The sequence below is a fragment of the Chionomys nivalis genome, chromosome 8 (assembly GCF_950005125.1).
Source record: "Chionomys nivalis chromosome 8, mChiNiv1.1, whole genome shotgun sequence".
In the NCBI taxonomy this organism is placed as follows: domain Eukaryota; kingdom Metazoa; phylum Chordata; class Mammalia; order Rodentia; family Cricetidae; genus Chionomys; species Chionomys nivalis.
The window spans coordinates 74,324,843-74,345,419 of NC_080093.1; the positions used below are offsets into that span (position 1 = coordinate 74,324,843).

The following is a 20,577-nucleotide window of genomic DNA, read 5'->3' on the forward strand; positions in this document are numbered from 1 at the left end:
CTTGCTAGTGCTCTCTCTCTCTCTCTCTCTCTCTCTCTCTCTCTCTCTCTCTATCTCCTCCTCCTCCTCCTCCTCCTTCCCCTTTCTCCCCTCTCTCCCTTTCTTGATGTCCTCAATTCTCTAAGCCTAAAATGTCTCAGAACACCTAGAAAAGTGGGCAGCAGAGTGTCTAAAGACCCAGCTCCTGCACTCAGACAATCGGGACTTGTATGCTACATAGGTCACTTAACAGCCATATGACTATTATGAACTCTCCCCACTGCGACCCCTTTGCCTGAAAATTGAGTGTACATCCTCAGGGATGGGAGGCAGGATGAGGATTCACAAGATGGTCTCTTTCAAACACCTGATATGTCATAAGTGCTGGCAAGTGTTGGCAGAGCGCACAATAGGATCAGTGTCTTGAAGTGACAAGCTTAGGCACCAGGTCCTTTGAATGCTTCTGTTGCATAGATCGCATGTCTCAGGTCATAGAGAATGAGCACTGCAGCCAGGAACGGTTCCAAATGTCCACATTTCTCAAAGATTTGACTTCAGGGTTGTAAGTTTTCCAACTGTGCCAAAGAGAACTGTGCAGAAACGAACAGCCACTAACATTTCCTCAGGGCGTGACTTCAACTTAGCCTGTCTCTGGGGCCCCCAGGGACCTGGACTTCTGGCTCAGAAAAGCGCATTCAGGCAGGCCAACCTGAAGGCTGAATTAAAAGGTCACTGTACAGAAGATTTGGTTAGCAGACAAAGTTAGTCAGGAAGGGACCGAGGAGATGGTTCAGCAGGTAGTGTGGGCCAGGCAAGCGTGAAGACTCAAGTCTGGATCCCCAGCACCCATGTGAAACTGGGCACAGCACGAACCTCAAAACCAGCTCCTGGGGTGCGGGGGGTGGTGCACAGACCCTGAAAACGTGCTGAACAGCTAAACTATGAACTCTCCCCACTGCGACCCCTTTGCCTGAAAATTGAGTGTACATCCTCAGGGATGGGAGGCAGGATGAGGATTCACAACATTCACAGAATGTTCCAGGTTCAGTAAGGAAAGGCTTTCTCCATGTACCTGTTTCTCACCCATCTCTCATACCCAGTCTCCGGGCCAGGGCTTGACCAATAGAAGCCACCATTTTACAGAAAGCTAGGCTAACCTGACGATGAGGGACCACCTTCCACCTCACAGGTCTGCAAACATTGGCTTCACTCTCTCAAAGTAGCAGGGCTGACTTAAGGCAAGCCCAGGGCAGCGGGAGGCCTGGGAGTTAGTCTCCATGCGCTGGAGGCAGTGGCTCCTCAGCTCTGGTCTCTACACAGTCAGAGAGGGAAGAAGAGTGGAAGCGACAGCATGGATTTTTGGGAGAATTGAGGGGGAGAGGGCCGGTCCAGCCCTGAGTATGAGCTGGGCATACAGGCAGGGATCAGAAAAGGGAGCTGCAGATAGCTGGGCGCCATCAGCTTATCCCTCATGCTTAGTGCACAGATGGAGTTCATGAGCTCTACCTTGAGCTGAACACTTAGGTTCTACTCTCAGCACCACACATTCTTAGCTGTGTGGTTTGAACAAGTTATTTAATCTTCCCGCTCTGTCCCTGCTCTTCTCTTCCTTCATGTCTTTCTTCTCCCTCTCCCTTGGTTTCCTCGTCTATAAAACAGAGTGGATGTTAGTAACTACACCATAGGGTTACAATAGGACTACATGGGGAAAGCCCACCTCTACCCCACCCACAACGAGTGAGTGGCATTGCCACCAGCAAGGGTTGGAGGTGACAGAGCAGAGTGAACCCCTCCAGACCTGAGGTTATTCTGAGGTTGGAACCACACCTTCTTCCCTGTAGCTGTTAAGGCGGCCCGGTAGCGGTTCCAAGTTGTCATGGTCTTCCGTGCAGCAGGCGTTAGTCAGGGCCTCCCTCACCCTCTATCCTGCTCCCATCCTGCCTCCTGCAGGGAGCTCCCTGGCCTGTCTCCAGTGTGATGTTCCATCCACGGAAAAGTGATTCATTGAGGACAGCCGACAGGTTAAAAGCTGGGACCCGCACAGCTCTCCTGGACATAAAAGCATTCCCTGCAGGAGGGAGAGACAAGTACTGGAAAGCTCTGGCGATTTGGCACCAGGAGCTCTTGCTGTACGAGGCCCTTGCCAAGATGCATAAGGAGATTCACAACACAGAAAAGGGGGATTGTAGACCAAGGGCACTGACCGGAAAGTTTCACAACGCCTGAGATGCTGAGACCATGCAAGGAATTGAAGGCATCCTCTAGACCAGGCATGGCCACCTGTGGCCCGCCCGCATGGGACCGAGCATGGGTGGCGCCTGCCATCTAGTGGGCAATGAGGTGAACTCTTCCTGCTTCCTCGAGGCTCTCGCGCCACAGCGGGGCGACTAGGATTCCTGAGAGCAGAAATCCGCATGGGAATTTCGTTAGAATGGAGGAATGTGGATGTCGATTTGCAGGCCTGGAGTTGAATCTGGGATTTCCGCATGTCTAACAAGTCCCCAGGTATTGCCGGGGCAACTGGTCTACAGAGTGGCCAGAGGAGCCGATGGTTTCTGAAGCAGAAACACAACTAGCAGGAATTCTGCGCCATTAGGAAGCCAGGCCACGGGACTGAGGGCAGAAGGTGGTGGAGTGTCAGAGATCTCTGTAAGTCAAAGTGGGGACTGGATGGGGTGTGGTGGTGATGAGGCTGCCAGAAGCGTGCCTGAAATTCAAAGAACAGAGCCGGCTCACGAAATGGACAGATAAAGAAGATACATGAGCATGACAATGGAAACACAAAACACCCAGGCAGGGCCTAAGCCTGGTGCGGCCATGGCTATGGCCACCAGCATCCTGCTCAAAGTAACCAATGCTCTGTCACGGAAATGGCCGCTCAGGTCTGACTGCCACTCTTGCTGGAACCATGCATTCAATTTTTTTGTCCTATATAAAGATTTTTCCATCTTATTGGGTTTTTTTTCCTTAAAAAGTATAAAAGTCAGGCTGGGGAGATAGCTCAATGGGTGAGAATGCCTTCCCTACATGCATGAGGACCTGGGACTGAATCCCCAGCATCCATTTTAAAAGCCAGGTGTGCACACCTGCAACCAAGTGATACAGAGTGACAGAGGCAGGAGAATTGCTGGGGCTTGATAGCTGCCAACCCAGCCCCAAATTCAGTGAGAGAAATTAGACCAAGAGTGATAGATCCTCTTCTGGTCTCTGTGCTTGCTCATGGACACACACATTGACACAAGTGTGTGTGCACATACACATACATCACATACATCTACATATATATCACAAACACCTCCCACATACCATGAGCCCACATGTACACACACATGCACACATATACATAGACTACACATACATATACATACACATATCACAGACACACACACATACACACACACACACGATATAAGCCCAGTTCTTTAGGAGGTGAGGCAGGGGCATCATGAGTTCAAGCTCAGCCTGGATAACTTAGTGAGCCTCTATCTCAATATGAAGTTTTCAAAGGGGGCTCAGGTACCCAGCACTGGTCTGGCACACACAAGGGTTAATCCCCAGTGGCACAGAAAACTGAAATTAGCACAAAGACCCAAAAAGAGACGATACGGCCCTCCCCCACCCTCCCCAGGTCTCCACTCCCAAGCCTTTGTGATCCCAATATCTGCATCCCAGTTCGGATCTTTCCTCATCTTTCTTCACATCTTATTAAATACACACACTCTTGTACACAGGCCGTACCTGCCGCACTTACATATCTACTCAACATGAATTCATACCAGTTATTTTTATGAAACCTGCCTTCTTACACAATGGCTATTGATGTTCCTCTAGGTCAAGGAGCTCTTCTCAGGAACAGTCAAAGAGTAAATACTCTAGGCTTCACAAACCATATAGCTGCTTAAGGAGTTCTGCCATTTGATTGGGAAAAAAACCCACCATACAAATGAATGTGATTGCAGTCTAATAAAACCTCATTATAAAAGCTGGCAGCAGCCGAGATTTGGCCCACAGGCCACAATTTGCCAATGTCTGCACCAGATCAGTACCTATAACTGGGGTTTTGATTATTCAGACTTTGTACTTCTGAAGTATAAATTTGAATGAAAATATTTGGATTATAATTGCACAGCCTGGTGAATTTTTGTGACGTGCACACCACTGGATAACCAGCTCCCATTCAGAGTATGACCAGCTCCATATTTCAAGTCAGTATTTTAGGGACTCCCTAACACTCCATAAGATGGATCTGTTCTGCTCAAGCTGATTCCAGTCTTCACCACAGTCAATAAACATGGCTCATTTGGTATCTGTTTCTCTGCATGCCTGTGGAACAGATTCCCACATAGAGTCTGAGAGTCACCATACATATGTGCTTTTGAATGAATACTCTGGGGACTCCCCGAAAGTCACATTTGGCAGTCCTGGCAGCACCTTCCTCAGTGAAGTTCCTCAGGCATTTAGACACAGGGGCTGTGCTATCTTCTCTTAAGGTTGGGGACCTCAGGGCATTGCCTGGCCTTGGATGTTCTCATAACACTCTGTGGGGGGACCAGGAAGAGATTGGGCAACCCCACTTTCCTCCAGCTCTTCAAGATTTTAACATCCAACACATCCACCTACAACTTCCAAGCCATAGAGGAAGCCGGGGAGGGGCCCTGGCCGGTGCCGTGTGCAGACGTCTCTCAATAATACACTGAATAGGATACACAGCACTGTAGACTTGGAGATGCCACTTGACTCAGCTTCTGCCTTCCAACCGGGGACATCAACACCTTGCTGGGCTTACTTCAAGGGCATCTGCTCCCTGACCAATGCATAGGAAGCTTCCCACAAGCTGTACCTCACTGTTAGCTCTTTACACAGCAAGAGCTATGGATATGATACAGCCTGAGGGGTCTTAGGTGGCAAGGGCCCCTCAATTCACAGACTCACTGGGGGTGATTGGGTGGGTGAGGCCAGGACCGCTCCCCCAACACACACACACACACAAAAAACAACAACAACAACAACAACAAGAGCATTCTTCCAAGGTCAACATTTAGTGTTTATTAGCTCCTCAGTGACCAACCAATCAATCAGTCAAGGATGAAATGGGTGGGGGCTATGACAGAGCCATAGTTGTCAAAGCTCAGCTACTGGACGCCTCAGACATGAGTGTAATACGTAAATTCTACCTCAAAGGTTAAAAAATAAATTCTGATTTTGAGTTTGTTATTTATATGGCAAATTGTTCAGCAAGAAATAAATGGATGTCTGCAATTTACTTTGAAATGTGTCAAAAATAAGATGGATGGGTGGATGGAAAGCAAGACAGTTGGACACATGATTGGTCAAGTGTGATCACCGGCAAAAGGAGATCTTCGGAGATGGATGTTGGATGCCTGCCATACAATTCTCCTGACTGCCGGCTCATAGAAATGCTTCATAATAAAATCCTGGGGAAACCAAAAAGCTAGGAGGAGTTGAACACCCCTATTCCTCACACCCCAAAGTGTCCCCAAACCCCACACTGACATGGCGCTACAAGCGGAAAGTACCACGGCTTGAAACACTAAACATTGTATAAAATAGCCTTCAGGATGTGTGGGACAGAAGAATTTCATTGTCTGTGTTGAGTCCCACCTTCAACATATCTCACTATGTTTATGCAGAGATTCCAAACTGGAAGCATCTGTCATCTAAGACACTTCTGATTCCACACTTCTCAGTGAGTAAAGGTGCTTATTTTGAAAGCCTGACACCAACGTTCCATCCCTGTGGTTTGCGTGATAAAGGAAGAGAATGGACCACATCCTTGTCCTACATCCTCCAAACTTGTACCGTATTGAGATGTGCAAATGTGCACACATATATGTATACTCACACGTACCGAATAAGGAAGTATAGTTTTTCAGAAATAACCCAGAGAGTGAGCTGGGGATATAGTTCAGGAGAAAAGCATTTGTCTGATATATGCAAGACTCTGAGTTTAGTTGTCTCTCTCCCCTGCCCCCCCCCCCCACACACGTGCACGCACATACACACCTTTACTCACTGAGCCATCTTGTCACGTGTGTATGCCCCCATTCCCTAAGCCCTTCTTTTCCTTTCTGTTTTGAGACACGTTGTTTTCAGTAAGTAGCCCAGGCTGGCCTCGAACTCATTCTGTAGCCCAGTGAGGCCTTGAGCTTGTGATCCTCTGCCTCAGTTTCCAAAGTGGCTGGAGTTGCAGGAATAAGGCACCATGCCAGGCTCAAACTGGAACATCTTTTTTTTTTTTTTTTAAAAAAAAAAAAAAAGACTCTATGGAGGAATGGTTTTGGAGTCAGAGGCTGCCCCCTTGTGGTCCTGAGCGGCTAGTTCATGGTCATTTTTAAAAAACGAGTCTTGGCTGATTCTAATACTTTAGAATATTAACCCAGGTGAATTTTTCCTTCACCACACTTCCCATTTCCCTCTCCTACGCTTCAAGTAAGTAGTCATCTCAAAGAAAGTGGGCAGTTGAGCAAAACATAAATACAACCCGCAGGTCCATTCTGACTCCATGTTCAAATACCCACCAAGCTTTGGAGGTTTGAGGAGCAGTGCACATTAAAGAGTGGGCTGTATAGACATGGTGCCTGGGAAAACATAGAAGTCAGCTTTAACTTGGCAAGAGAGTGGAGAGTCTGCCTCCGTAGTGGAAGGAGAGCTAAGGAAGATACTCTGACCATCTCAGGGAACCAGCAAGGCTTCAGGTTGTGATGCCTGTCTAGGCAAAGAGGCCTCACTTAGCTCCTATTGTAATAGAAGATTCCATAATATGCTTGAAAAATAGTGAAAACACAATGCCTAATAATGCAATGACTTAGAGATCAAGTGAATTGATAAAAATCTGTAGACTCTCATTTCTGACGGTATGGGGAGGAAGCCTCACTTAGCAAACAAAACACCACCCCAAATCCCTTTCTCTGCATGCCTCAGTGTACCCTTGTGGAAAGGGCTCAGCAAGCCCAGCTTGTATCATTTTTCTCATCCTTTGCCCTAGCTAGGTAACAGTCATACCGTAAGAGGCTTACCTCGGCCATGGCTCCCATGAGGACCTTCAAAAATCCCCGCTGGAGTTCCCATGGGACCATCACAAAATTACCACATAGCAGTCTGTGCCCACCTCTCCTGACAGCCCATGAGACCCTTCAAGGCAGAGACCAAAGTTCATGCATCCTTGGGTCCTTCATGAATGAATGGGTGGATGGATGAATAAATGAATTCCTGGAGAGCCATCTCACCTGCCTACCGATAACAACAGCAAACACCTAATCACCCCTAACTACTTCCCCATCTCCCACCGCATCCCTTAGGCACAGTGTGTGCCCAGGCACCCAGGTATGTTCTCAGGTCTTTGAGTCTCGTCCTACCATATTGACTTTAGAAGGAGGACACCCTCATGGAATGCCACATAAGGCTCCCCAGGGCTTTGCTTTTGTTTTTATTTCCCCTTCTTTTTACTCTTTCCGTCTTGCTAAGGGTCCTCCTGTAAATAAATACCTCGTGGATGTGATTATATGCACAGGATCAAGTCAGCCAAAATCCCAGCCTAAAAGACAGCCGGCCTCATGAAACCCCGCCTCCAGCTGAAGAGCTCCCTTCAATTGATGGCTCTGGGGGAAGAACAGTCATTGTCCTCTAGGGATGTGGCCTTGGAGAGGCTACTGATGCTTCAGGATGGGGCGCTACAGCCATGCACAGACAAGCAGCACAAAGTGGACTCTGTGGGTTATTGTTTGGTTCTTTAAGAGCCCCTGAAGTTGAGAGAAAAAAGCAGGGGTGGGACTATGGGGGGAAACTGGGTGGGCAGGAATAGTCTGAATTTAATAAAAACACATTAAACGCTTGTATAAAATTCTCAAATTAAAAGAAAATGGGGCTGTACTTAACACAACCCATTACTTTGTATACTAACTTAAAATTTAATTTAAAAAAATACAGTCATAATGTATGAGATGGGAATGTCAGTTTTTCTGTTTCTAAGAAGATATGAATCAAAAGAGGTTGAATAATCATTATATTCATTATCATTATAAATATCATTATATGCTTAGAGACCCAGATTAACTTCAGGATCATCACATGACTCTGATCTTGTCCTATGACAGAGTGCTGCCTTCTCACATAAGGTCACAGGGCACAACAATGCCAACATGGTTTCCTATGTTTCTAGAAGTGCCACTGCTCTGTGTCTTGACACCATCCAGAGAGCAAGGTGGTCATAGGTTCAAGGGGTGAACCCTGGTCCCTGATCACTTGTTATCGACACTGGCTGAGACCCGAGGACTGTCTGTGTGCTCAACTGTCTTAGAAGACTAAGAGCGTGAGATAAAATATTTGCTGAATCCAACTTCAGAAGACACCAATGCAATGTGAGGCCTCCCATCTAACAGGACCCTCGATGGTATTCTGATTCCAAAAATGTGTAGTGATGTCAGCCTTAGCAAAGGTTGGGGATGGGTCGTGAACCAAAAAAGGACGACTCTTCCCTTCTGGGGCTAAGGCAGAAGGAAATCAAACCCAACACTCTAACTGTCCAAGTTCAGTTCACTCTGCCATGAGCGACTAAGTCATGGAAGGTCAGGGGCTAAAACCAGTTGAGCTCTGCAGAAGAACTAAATGCCAGAAGAAGAAAACATGGCAAAGACAGCCACACACAGGGCTACCAGATAGAGAATTCCTGGAGAGACTGGGGCTGGACAGTGATATCACGGTGTCAGATTTGGGTGTTCTGAAGAAGTTAGGAAACCCATTGGTGGGGTTTAGGAGTAGAACTGGCCATATTTCCCTTCTGATCATGGCCTACAGAAGTTCACAGATAGCCTGAATGTCAGTAGCCAGGGGCGATAGAAAACCCTGTACTCAGCGAGAGGCTGGACTTCTGAATAGCGTGTGACACCCAGGTCTGATAAGTGTCCCAGGCTGGTGTCCAGTGGGAAGTTCTAACCCTACAAATATTTCCAGGGTTTGTATGAGGTGAGATGCAGGGCCACTTTCTGGTGCAGAACTGCTGGGAAGACCCCAGGCACTCTTTATCTCTAGTATTAGAATCAATAAACAAGGCCATGCTGGGCACAGCCTGCTACTGGCCTGTGAAAGAGAGATTGGTGGGGTACAGTGACACAGCGGCCCAGATTTGAAGCCCTCTCTGCCTGGGACATTGATCAAGCTGTGCAGCTTTGTCAGGCTTGAATCTCTGCTTCTCTGCTTGCCTGTGAGGGTAACCCTAGTCCACTGAGCAACCTCACAGCCCCACAATCAGAAGGAAGACACAGACACTACGGAAACGCTTGCCGTTGATTGATTAATGGTATCACGGCCCTAATGATGGAAAATTCCATCCAGAACTTTAAGGGTGCCCCATCTTTTCTACCTTCCATTACTGAACTGGATTTTGGCTCCCCAAATCTTAAATTAGAGCCTGCATCCTGGCACCTGTGACCATGACCTTATATGGCTACAGGGTCTTTACAGATATGCTCAAGTAGGGATGAGGTCATACTAGGTTGGGTGGGCTGCAGTCCAGAAGCTGGCATCCTACCTCAGCAGAGGCGGAGCAAAGAACACACACAGCGATAGAGCCAAAGAACCCTAAGACCATTAGCAACTAGCAGAAGCGTGGACCGGAGTCCTTAGGAGCTCTGTATAAGGAATAACACTACTAATCCTGGGCCTAGGCCTCCCATCTCCAGGACTCTGCAAGAACAAAAGTCTGTGCTACTTTGTTGCCATGGCCCTAGAAAACAAATGTCACAGCTGTATCCCAGGACCCCCTGAGAGTCACTGGCATGGTAAAAAGCAGAACATCTGACCTTGGGCTTAAAAGGATCCTGTACCCTCAAATCATCACGGAGACTCCCCAGGGAATTCCCCTAAGAGCTACCGTTGCTAACCCAGAAAAGAAATAAATGGGGGGATGGAGCAAAGGAACCAAAGTGAGCTAAAACAGTGACCTAGTACATATAGGAGGGTGCTTTCGAGTCAAATGGACCTCCCTGGGAAGTGAGTGCCGGCGTCTGCTGAACCTGACTCCTGATGGGTAGAAGGATACTGTTTACCTCCTTAGGGTACTGCGGTATTTCAACAAGATGTTGCCTGTAAGCACGTTCACATAGTGATGGAGCTATTACATAATATTCAAAAGCCCTGTGCATGTCAGCTACCGTTTTGGTACCACTGCTGGTGAGAAGTCTCATTTTTCTATCTCAGTTGTCATAGTCATAAAACGAACATAACAAATACTTGGTGAGACCATCTGAGAATCTAAACACACTCTATAAATGGGGCTGCCCATGGTAACCGTTTTTGAACCACTAGGGGGCAGCAGAGCCTCAGTTTTCTCCCTCAGGCACGGGAGGCTAGATTATCAATGGTGAGGCCAAGGGACAGGCTTCCTTTGGACTTGCCAAAGACTCTGTGCCCCACCTCTAGCCCAAAGCATCCCACTAGGAGACAGCTGCCTCTTCCCTTGGCTTCTCCTTGAAAGAAAAAGCCTCTTGATGAAACCACCGCCTCTAAGAACTCACTGGGCATCTGACAAGGAGTTAAATTTCACAGGGATACTTTTCAACTTTTATATGGTTTAGGCAAACCCCTGGCAAGCCAGGGCTCAGTACGTCAGTGCTACTAAACAACTGGGGGGCCTCGGAGACAGGCCAAGGCACAAAATCAAACCCTTCATGGAGAAATGATGACACCGCGTTTATACAAATTACTTACATAAACCTGGGAGACATAATTCCTTCAAACTTTCATGCCGCTGGGTCTAGTTTTGCCCCAGTTTTACCATGACGAGTGGGTTAGTACCTGCCACCCCAGCCCGGGTGAATTCCTACGTAGCTTAGACATCATGAACAATCGCTACAAAAGGGCAGATAGACCTCCTTTCGGCCCCCCATGCCACTCCACCCCTCAGCAAACTGGACTGTTTCTCCACCTTATGTAATGGTTCAGATACACAATAGTATGCAGAATATAGCTTCTACCAGTTTAAAGAAATATTCAATTACATCGAAGGCCCCGCGGAGTTCCCTAAAGGGCACAGTCCTTCCCTTCCTCTTTAAGACATAAATTCTTCCAAATTTGGTCTTGGTCATCAAGACTCTATGTTCCATTGGAAAAGTCTGGGGAAGGAAGTGAGTATGCCTTCTTGGCTATCTAATAAGGGCACAGGGACTGCACAGAGAGACATAGAGAGGACCAATAGGAGACAGAAGGCAGACCTTGTAAAATCCTGAGTCCTTAGTGTGTCCTCAATACAAGGGAACTATAGATGTTTGAGACAGTGCGGAGATGTGTGGAGATTACCTTGCTTTGATTATTACATGTGTCAAAATTTGCACATGTGTCAAAATACACAATGACCACAAATATATACAATTATCATATTTCAATTGTACATTCTATTTTTTTTAAAGAAAGAATGCTGGGGGGGGGGGGCTGGGTTACAGCAGCTGAGGCCAGCATAAGGTGCTGAGAATGTGGCATTGAGGGTCCACAGTGTGAGGATTTCACTGTGGAAAGGGGCCACACTGGGGGCGGGGCCAAAGCAGCAGCATCATGCCCCTCCATGCACCCGTAGTCTGCTGTACACTGTCCTCCCCTACCCGCCTGATCAAGGAACTAGGGGGCTCCCAGCACCAGGGCAGCGCCTCAGGGTCACCTACCGACAACAATGAGGACCTCCCTTTCAATGTGAGCCTGGATGTAGATGCGGCCGCGGCGTTCCGTGTGGTCAGTGCCACAGAGGCTGGGGACATTCATCACGCAGCGCTTGTGGACATTCATCATACAGGCTGTGAGGAAAGAGATAGTGGGGCATGGCTCAGGCTGGTTCAGGGCAGCCCAGGATGGCCCAGGCTAGGGGTTTCAGGCATCCGCTGTACCTGGGCCAGCTGATACCTTTCTGTTCCCCCACCTCAGAGCCAGTAGCCCCTAGCAGAGAACAAACCATCTTGCCCAAAATCAAATCAAAAGGACTTCTCCCAATTTTTCTCACAACCCCGATGGATGAAAGAAATTGAACTTGGTCATCCTCCTTGAAGGTCAAGGGTTCAGCCTGAAGCAGGTGCCTCTGTACTTCTGTACCCCAATGGTTCTGAAGCCCCAACTCGAATGCCCAGTGCACCACTCGCATGAGGGAAGATATGCAGGTAGTCAGGTGGAGGACACAGCCACACCCACCCTGGTTGCCCCCACAGGAATGTTTACACAATGTCATCAAGTTGCCCCGTGTTGAACATCAGCCGGAACCCAGACTTAAGTGTGACATCTCCTAATTTTAAAATGCAATAGTCTGAGCTCCCTGGAAAGGGTACACAGCAGGGAGATGACTTATGGGAGGTGTTCTGCAAGGGGAGGAGCTGACACACCTTGTTATAGAGGGCAGAGCTCAGTACAGGGTGATGGGTAATAGTCCTACCCAGGGGTGTGGAGGACACAGTGCAGACTTGGCCTCTAAGCCATTCGGATAGAAGCCTTTCCTATAGTATTTCCCCATGGGCAGACATGTGCCTACTGTCACTCCCAGGAGATCAAGTACTTACTGTCACATTTCATCCCCTGGTGGATGAGTCCATACAGCAGTGATCCACAGTGGTCACAAAAGGTGGGGCTGGAATAGGTGTGGATCTTAAACTTGTGTTTGCTCCGGGGGTCCTGAGACCAAGAGAAACAGACAAAAGAGGCCACTGTCAGTGAGGAGAGCGGAGGACGAACCTTTTAATGCCACTGGAGAACTCTTCAAGGACTGGACTGGGTCCTGCTGTACCTGTGGAGCACATGGTTGGAGCACTGTGTGCAGACTCAGGACCAGACAAGTGGTGTCAGAGGGATGAGTACTCCATCCCCAAAAGACATTCACAAGCCCAGCCTGCAAATCCCAGCATTCAACAGCCCCCCTGTTCCTCTCTCCTCCCATCTCTTTATTCTCCGAACGAGCTTCTGGAGTGATCTAAGCCCAAGCCTAACCACAAAGCATTCCCACTTACAGGGCATTTGATAGTTCCTCATCCCCTAGGGAACACACTTCAAAGTCCAGAGGACAGTCTGCGAGCTGTGGCCGAGAAGGCTGGCCTTCCACCCCTCCTGCTCACGGCAGAGCCCTTGAATTGTAGCGGAGGACATGCTGCACCACAGACACGGGGCTGCCACCTTCCCTCGTAGCTTGGTGTGGCCGTCGAACCAATGGGAAGTATAAACTTCTGTATCATTGCATTAAAAAGAGCATGTCTGTGTCCCCTGGCTCTCTTTCCCCTCCACACTGGCCGGAAGGTGAGGAGAGGTAAGTGATGACCTTGAACTCAAACTTGGAGCCAGCCTGAGAAGAACAAGGGCAGCCTAACAGCCTTGGGGGTTGTCCTTTGGGGTTGACACTGACAGAAAATCTCACTTCTGTCTCGTTTAGGTCACCATGTCGGGAGGCCTGCGTATCTATTAATATTTACTGATTACAGCAGCTAACATGGTCCCTTAACTAATAATCATGACCAGGACAACCTGGCAGTGTGGTATGGAGGAGACAGGGCCGGGCATCAAAGCATAACCCAGCCCTGTTCTTCTGTGATTTCACCTCTTTCTGCTTCAGCTTCCTTGTCCATAAAATGTATATAATGATAGCGTTCCGGCTATCATTACAGCATGAGACCGCTGGAGAGAATAAGTGGATTAGCCCGCGTGGAGAGCGGAGCACCTGGCGCACAGTAAGCCGTGAGCGTGAGCATTGCGCTCTTGTTACCGTTCCTCCACCGAGTGCATTCATACACACACAAGGTGCACGGTGTGTCCTCCGTGCTCAGGATGCGTTCACTGCATTCACAAGCCCCCATGACACCCTCCCTCGCTCTCTGCTCTGCCTGTCCTTCCTCCCTCACAGGCCCTCTTTGCAAACCCAGAACAAAGCTGTTTCATCCTGAAGTTAATTCCACTCTGGGGCTGATGGGACACCTAGCAGGGGCAGCCTGTTGTCCCTCTCTCCCTCCAGCCGTTAATCTAGTCACGTGATTCACTGCTGCAGGGGCAGGTGCCTCCTTAAAAATTATATGCTACTCACAGACAGAATGTGAATAGGTAAGCAAATAAACATAAGAAGAATGCATTGTTTTCCAAGTGGGGAGGGCTTGTCTATGGAGATGCTTCTAACTTAAAAACTAACCCATGCACATATTCAAATCTGAAAAAGAAACTACAATTGACAATATCAAGGTACCAGTGTTGGTGAGAACACACTGGACAGTTTCCTACAGTTAGCAGGGTTGTGGTGCGATACGGGATGGGTTTGACAATTACCTTCAAAGCTGAGCACTCCCTCATCATAGATGACCTACCTCTGAGTCCAGTTGAAATGAAAGCATATCTATAAAAAAACTCCATATGTTGCAGGGCAGTGGTGGTGCACATCTTTAATCCCAGTACTTGGGAGGCAGAGGCCGGCGGATCTCTGTGAGTTTGAGGCCAGCCTGGTCTACAAAGCAATTTCTAGGACGGCCAAGGCTACACAGAGCAACCCTGTCTTGAAAAGCAAAAACAAAACAAGAGAGGAAAAAGAAAAGAAAACCCATATGTGAAGTTACACAGTCACTCTGTTCACAAGGGCTCCACACCCAGAAATGACCTCAAATGTCCCCCAGTGTGCCAACTGGTAAGGGATGATGCGTCTTTGCTCTTGGTCCCTCTTGGACTTTTTCATAGGCTGACCTTGAATCAGTCAAGTTGTGGGTTTCAGTTGGGGTTTGACTTTGCTAAGCCTACCTTGTATATAAAGCAAGGCTCCCCAGGGCTTCGCGAGCTCTATTTTAGACTTTAAAGCAAATCTCGATGAACTAGGCTCACACACTATTCTCAGCACAAGGGATGAACCACTGACCACCACCATTCGTGACTCTCAGGAGTTATGTGAAGGAAGAGACAGCAGGCCCAGAGAACTCCAAGCCACATAATCCTGCTTATATGATGTTTTAGAAAAAGCAAAACCAAGGAGACAAAACAGAGATCAGTGTTTATTAAGAGCCCTGTGCGGGGAGAGGGCTGGGGAGCATTTGGAAACATAGTTTAGTGAGGGGAGCTGTCTCTCTACCAGCTGGGTGGGTTTTATTGTATGTACTAACATGATTCTGCAGCATGAAAAATGTGCCTTGGGGCTGGGGAGATGTCTCGGTGGGTGAAGCACTTGCCACACAAACCTGAGGACTGGAAATCACATGTCAGCACTCATAGAAGCCAGTGGATATGGCAGCCCCTCTATAATGCCAGTCCCACTAGGCCAGCAACAAGGGATCGCTGAAGCAAGTGGCCAGCTCACCTAGGCAGCACTGGTGAGCTCTCTTCACTGAGAGGATTGACCATATCTCCATACATAGGTAGAGAGAGATAGAAAAAGACACCGGACATCAGCCTACGGCCTCTCTAAGTACACACTCATGTGTGCCCCATACATGCAAATATCTGTGCATACATAAAAATGAATTTTAAAAGGTTCCCTCAAATTTCCTCAGCCATGTAGGTTTCTGGGCCCTGTATCTCCGTAATGAGTTACATGTTTTTTTGGGTGACGTTACAACCCTTTGTCATGATTGTCCCTTATGGGAGTCCTGAATGGCCGAGTCTGAAAGGTGGTGTCTACTCTGCTCTGAGCAGCGGAAGCAGCAGAGCCCAGATCAGGCTCAAGGACCCAGCAGTCACCTATCCCACTCAATATCTCATATGTGACTCTAGTAACAGATGCAGGGTTGGGAAATCACTGTGTGAAAACTGATGTCACAATTAGGGGCCTGTCTCCATTCCCGGGGAAAGAGACTGTGCTGCCCACTGAGTTGCCTCTCTACTGTAGAACACTTCCCCATGTGCCCTCTGGAGCATCTCCCTTAAAAATGGAAAAGGAGTGATTCAAATCCACCCCAAAGCAACCCCTATGCATGAGCAGTATCAGCCTGTGGGCTTCTCTCAAAAAAAAAACAAAAAAACAAAAAACAAAAACACACTACCTAACCCGAAGGGGGGGGGGGGAGCTGAGTTGGCCGGTGATTGGTCCTGTCCTAGTGGGCGGAGCATGTGCATAGCACTAACAAGCAAGCTGCCATCACAGCCCTCTCTCAGGAGGCTGCTGGGCCCAGACCCCACATCTGGCCCTAATAAAGCTGGTGTGAGCAATTGAGGTGAGCTGAACTCCAAAGCCAAGGACAAGTTATCTCCCTTCTCTTGGCCCTTGAGGTCCTTTTTGGGTTTTCTGAGGTGTTAACCTCATAATGGTCAGGACTTAGGTTCCAGTTAGGATTTGACTTTCCTTAGATCTTACATACAACACAGGAGTCCCCATGGTCTTCCTCAGCTCTGTTTTAAGACTGGGGGCAAATCTCAACTAATCATGAATCGCTCCAGTGTGTATACTGGGGTGCCTCCATCTCTGTCTTTGGTCCCCACGACATGCCACATTCAGGGTGCTCTTTGCTCCCATTTTAGCAATAACAAGATGGACCCAGATTGAAGAGTAACTTCGTGTGAGCTACTGCATGTGTGTGTGTGTGTGTTGTGTGTGTGTGTGTGCGTGCTTGCATAGGTATGCACATATATGGATGTGCTTCTGCAGACCAGTCGTCAATGTGAGGTATTTCTCTCGACACTCTTCACATTCTAATCTGAGGAAGTGTATCTGTACTGCTTAGCTTTTTGTCAATGATACAAACCAGAGTTAATCTGGAAAGAGGAACCTCACATGAGAAAACGTCCCCATCAGATTGCCTGGAGGCAGGTCTGTGGGGCGTTTTCTTGATTCATGATTGATGTGTGTGTGTGTGTGTGGGGGGGAATTCAGTTCACTTTGGGCAATGCCACCACTCCTAGGCAAGTGGTCCTGAGATGTCTAAGAAGGTAGGCTGAGCTGGTCATGGGAATCAGGCCAGTTAGCATCATCCCTTCATGGCCTCTGCTTCAGTTCTTGCCTCCAGGTTCCTGCCCTGACTCTCCTTGATGATGGACTCCAATCCCCAAAGTGATATAAACTCCTTTCCCCCAAGTTACTCTTGGTCATGGTCTTTATTACAGCAATAGAAAGCAAGCTAAGACAATCCCTCACTGAATCTGAAGCTTTCTGGTTCAGCTAGATTGACTGTCTAAGGACCTTCCCATCCCTATCCCCCACCAGTGAGACTGTAGGCATGCACTGCTGTGTCCAGCTTCTGCTGAGAATCAAACTTGGGTCCTCACCTATAAACAGGGAGCACTTTGCTAATTGGCCCACATCCCCGGCCCCATGGTAACTTCTAAGTCAGCCGGGTGATGGGTTCACAAGGCAAGGTTTTGCTTTCTTTCCTCAGAACCCAATTTCAATTCCTTACTGCTTGACCTTTCAGATAAATCTAAAATAGTACTCTTCATTCATGTGCGTGGCCAAGTTAGCAACACACTAGGTTGTCCCTAGCCCTTCGGGAGTCAGCTGTGAGCAAAGACAGGATGCCCACTGTCACAAAAGGTGACTTTTGTGAATGTGATGCCAAAGAGAAATTTAAAAAATAAAAACCTGCCCTACCCTCCCAAATATCCCCAGCGGTTTCGATCTCTGAGTTGTAATTGCATGTTTAAATTACATTTCACCCACGCTTAACTGCAAGCAGCATAGGGGAATTGCTCACAATCCCTACCATATCCTCAAGGCATTATTACACTTGACATGTACAAGGTGTTCAATAAACGTTCAGTCATTGAGAGTTATCATTCATTGAGCACGACATGTGCCAGCAAGAACTCTCAAGGATTTACCATTTGACCCTCATCACTAGAGATATACGTCGCTTGCTATCCCCATTTTAGAGTTGAGGAAACTGGGGGACTAATTGGTAAAGTGGTTTGCCCAGGACTTCCCAGCCTCCATGAGCAAAGCATTTTGTCTGTTGGCTGGCACACAGCAAGAGGTGGATGAGTTACCATGGCAGTAGTGAGACTGCAGTCATCACTGTCAAGCACCATGCCCTACAGCCAAGCGCCTGCTTCTTTAGAAAACGGCCTGCAGAGGGCTGTGACAGATACATTAGAGCCAGACAGGGCACATGAAAGCCAGTTAGGCCAACTGTGGAGAATAGTTCACTTCTTTATGGTTTCTTTTCTTTTTGAGACAGGTATTTATAGAGCCCAGGCTGGCCTCAAACTTGCTATAAAGTCAAGGATGAGCCTGAGCTTCTGACACTCTTGTCTTCATCTTCCAAGCACTGGGGATTACAGGTATGTACTAATACGCCTGGTTCATGCGTTGCTGAAGATGGAGCCCACAGTGTCATGCATGTTAGGCGAGCATTCTACCAATTGAGCTGCATCCCTAGCCCTCTCCATGGTTTTAAAGACTCATTTATGTATTTATGTTGTATGTGGTTGGGTGGGTATGTGGACCTCAGAGGACAGCTTTTGGAGCACTCCTTGCTTCCATTCACCATGCGGGTTCCAGGGATGAATCAAGTCACCAATCCTGACAGCAAGTGGCACTATCTGCTGATCCATCCCACCACACCTTTTATAAGGCACCTCTGATCTCAGCCTCTTGCCTTACTTACACCATGATTCACAGTGTTAGGGACCAGCTCCCCCACCCCCCTACTCCCACCCCTCAGACTATATAGACAAGCTGTGGCATCTTGTGATCCTTTCTATCCTCCTCCCTCCTGCCCCATGACACAGTTTTGGCATTAAACTACACTCACAGGCTCAGGAGAACCCTCCAGGATGTCTGTCCAGAGCTAAGCAAGCCCAGTACTATCTCCAGTATGGGCCATGATGGCAGCCATGTTTTCAGCTGGAGGTCTCTACAGCCTGAGACATAGCTGGTGGGAGAAGAGAACTCTTGGCTGGAGTGTCAAGTTTACTGAGCAGCTTGATGGTAGAAAGAGGCCAGGATGCATGTACTTCCAGGCTGGTTTGTCAGAGGTTTCAAGTGTGCTCCAAAAGGTGAGGGTGAGGTGTGGGGGTATCACATGACCCTAGGGTTAGCAAGCCTGACTCCCTCTCAGAGACATGCTGCACTGCCTTCCTGGATCCCCTAAAAGTGTCCATTTGTGTTTCCTGCCTCCAAAGGTGAGAGTCAAGATAACTACGTGGATATTAGCACAGGCTCCTCCCACTAACCAATCAGAGCGGAGTAAGTGGGCAGGGCCTGGGAGGATTGGGTGTTAACCCTGCAGCTCTGGCTATGGAGAGGTGGGTGTGGCTAGCTGGAAGGAGGAAGCAGTGCCTCAGAGGGCCCAGTGGCTGTGCACCAATTGGTTTAAAAATATGCAGTATTTTCACAAGTGGCATGAATGTGCTGGTGAATCCAGGTTAAACGTCAGTTAAAGAATGAATCTAAAACATCCTCCATAGGCTTAGGTCCTGGGGTTAATGACTCTTGTTGGTGGTGGTGAAACTTTTAAGAGATGGGGACTAGCTCCCTAGGGGTGTGTTCTTAGAGGCATCTTTTCTCTGGTCCTTTCCTGTCCACCGGACAGTGAGCGGTTCTCATCTTCCACGCATTCCTGCATGGGGTGACGGGAGCCCAGGCTGAACCCTCTGAAACTGTGAGCCAAGATCTCTCCTTCTTCAAGTTGCCCTGTATTCAGTCAGAGTGATGATCAAACAATCCAACACAGGTACCTTAATCCACACCTACATTCCCTTCTCAATCTAGGATCCTGCTTTTGACCTGCCCTGGTGTGACAGCTAATCATGGTTGTCAGCTTGACTGTGTATGGAACCAACACAAACCCAAGCCACTGGGAACATCTGAGAGGGGTTTTCTTAACCAGATTATTTGAAGAAGACAGAGCTACCCTTAATCAGAACCACACCTTCTGGTGGTGACCCAGAACAAAGATCACATTAGAAAGAAACTTGGCCTTTTGCCTGCTTGCCCCGCTCTTTAGGCCTTTGGTGCCAGATTGGGACTGCTGAGATAAGTCTCATGGACTGGGCAATCATTGGATTATTGGCCTTTACAGTGTCCAATAACCATTGTTGGACTCCCTGAGCCACAGCCATTTAGTTACTCTAATAACTCATATATATATATGTGTATATATATACATATATATATGTGTGTATGTGTGATTTATATGTGTATATAATATATACATACTCATCCATTCTCTCAGTTCCGTTCCTTTAGAGAACCTCACTAATCCATCTGAGATGCAGCCCCGAAGCCAAACTCTCCCTACAGTTTGTCTCTGATCTAATGCAAAGATGCAGCTTCCCCCTCTCTGCTCTCCTCCCCACATCGCCCAGGCCCTGTTGACTTTTACCTTTAACTTGTTTGATCCTTGGCCAGCCTCCTCCTCCATGCTCGGTGGTCACACTCTGGGGCCCACAGGCCATCTCCAGCCTGCAAACCAGCTATAACTACTCCATATGGTGTTTCTTAGAAAGCTGAGAGAATTTGCTCCCTTTAAGAGTTGTAAAATGTCAGGTACAATGTGCACTTCCTGATATCACTAAAATATTACAAGTTGTGGCACGTGGACACGCCTTTCTACACACGGAGCACTGGCTGCCAGGCTGGCTGAGCCTTCCCATTCTCCACGGTCTCTGGGACCCCTACTGTGGTCCACCATACCTGTTCTTCCTTCCCCTTTTGCACTT

The 20,577-nt window shown here is 48.1% G+C and overlaps 1 protein-coding gene across 2 annotated transcripts in view; it reads right to left on the reverse strand.

The window, feature by feature from the left end:
* Positions 1-20,577, reverse strand: part of Prkcb (protein kinase C beta) — a 345,665-nt gene that overhangs the window by 161,301 nt on the left and 163,787 nt on the right. For both annotated transcript variants that reach the window (XM_057777292.1, XM_057777291.1), the window contains exons 4-5: positions 12,531-12,642; positions 11,652-11,780 (exon numbers count right to left, since the gene is read on the reverse strand). In XM_057777292.1, coding sequence (XP_057633275.1) covers positions 11,652-11,780; positions 12,531-12,642 — 241 coding nt within the window. The remainder of the gene's footprint in view (positions 1-11,651; positions 11,781-12,530; positions 12,643-20,577) is intronic.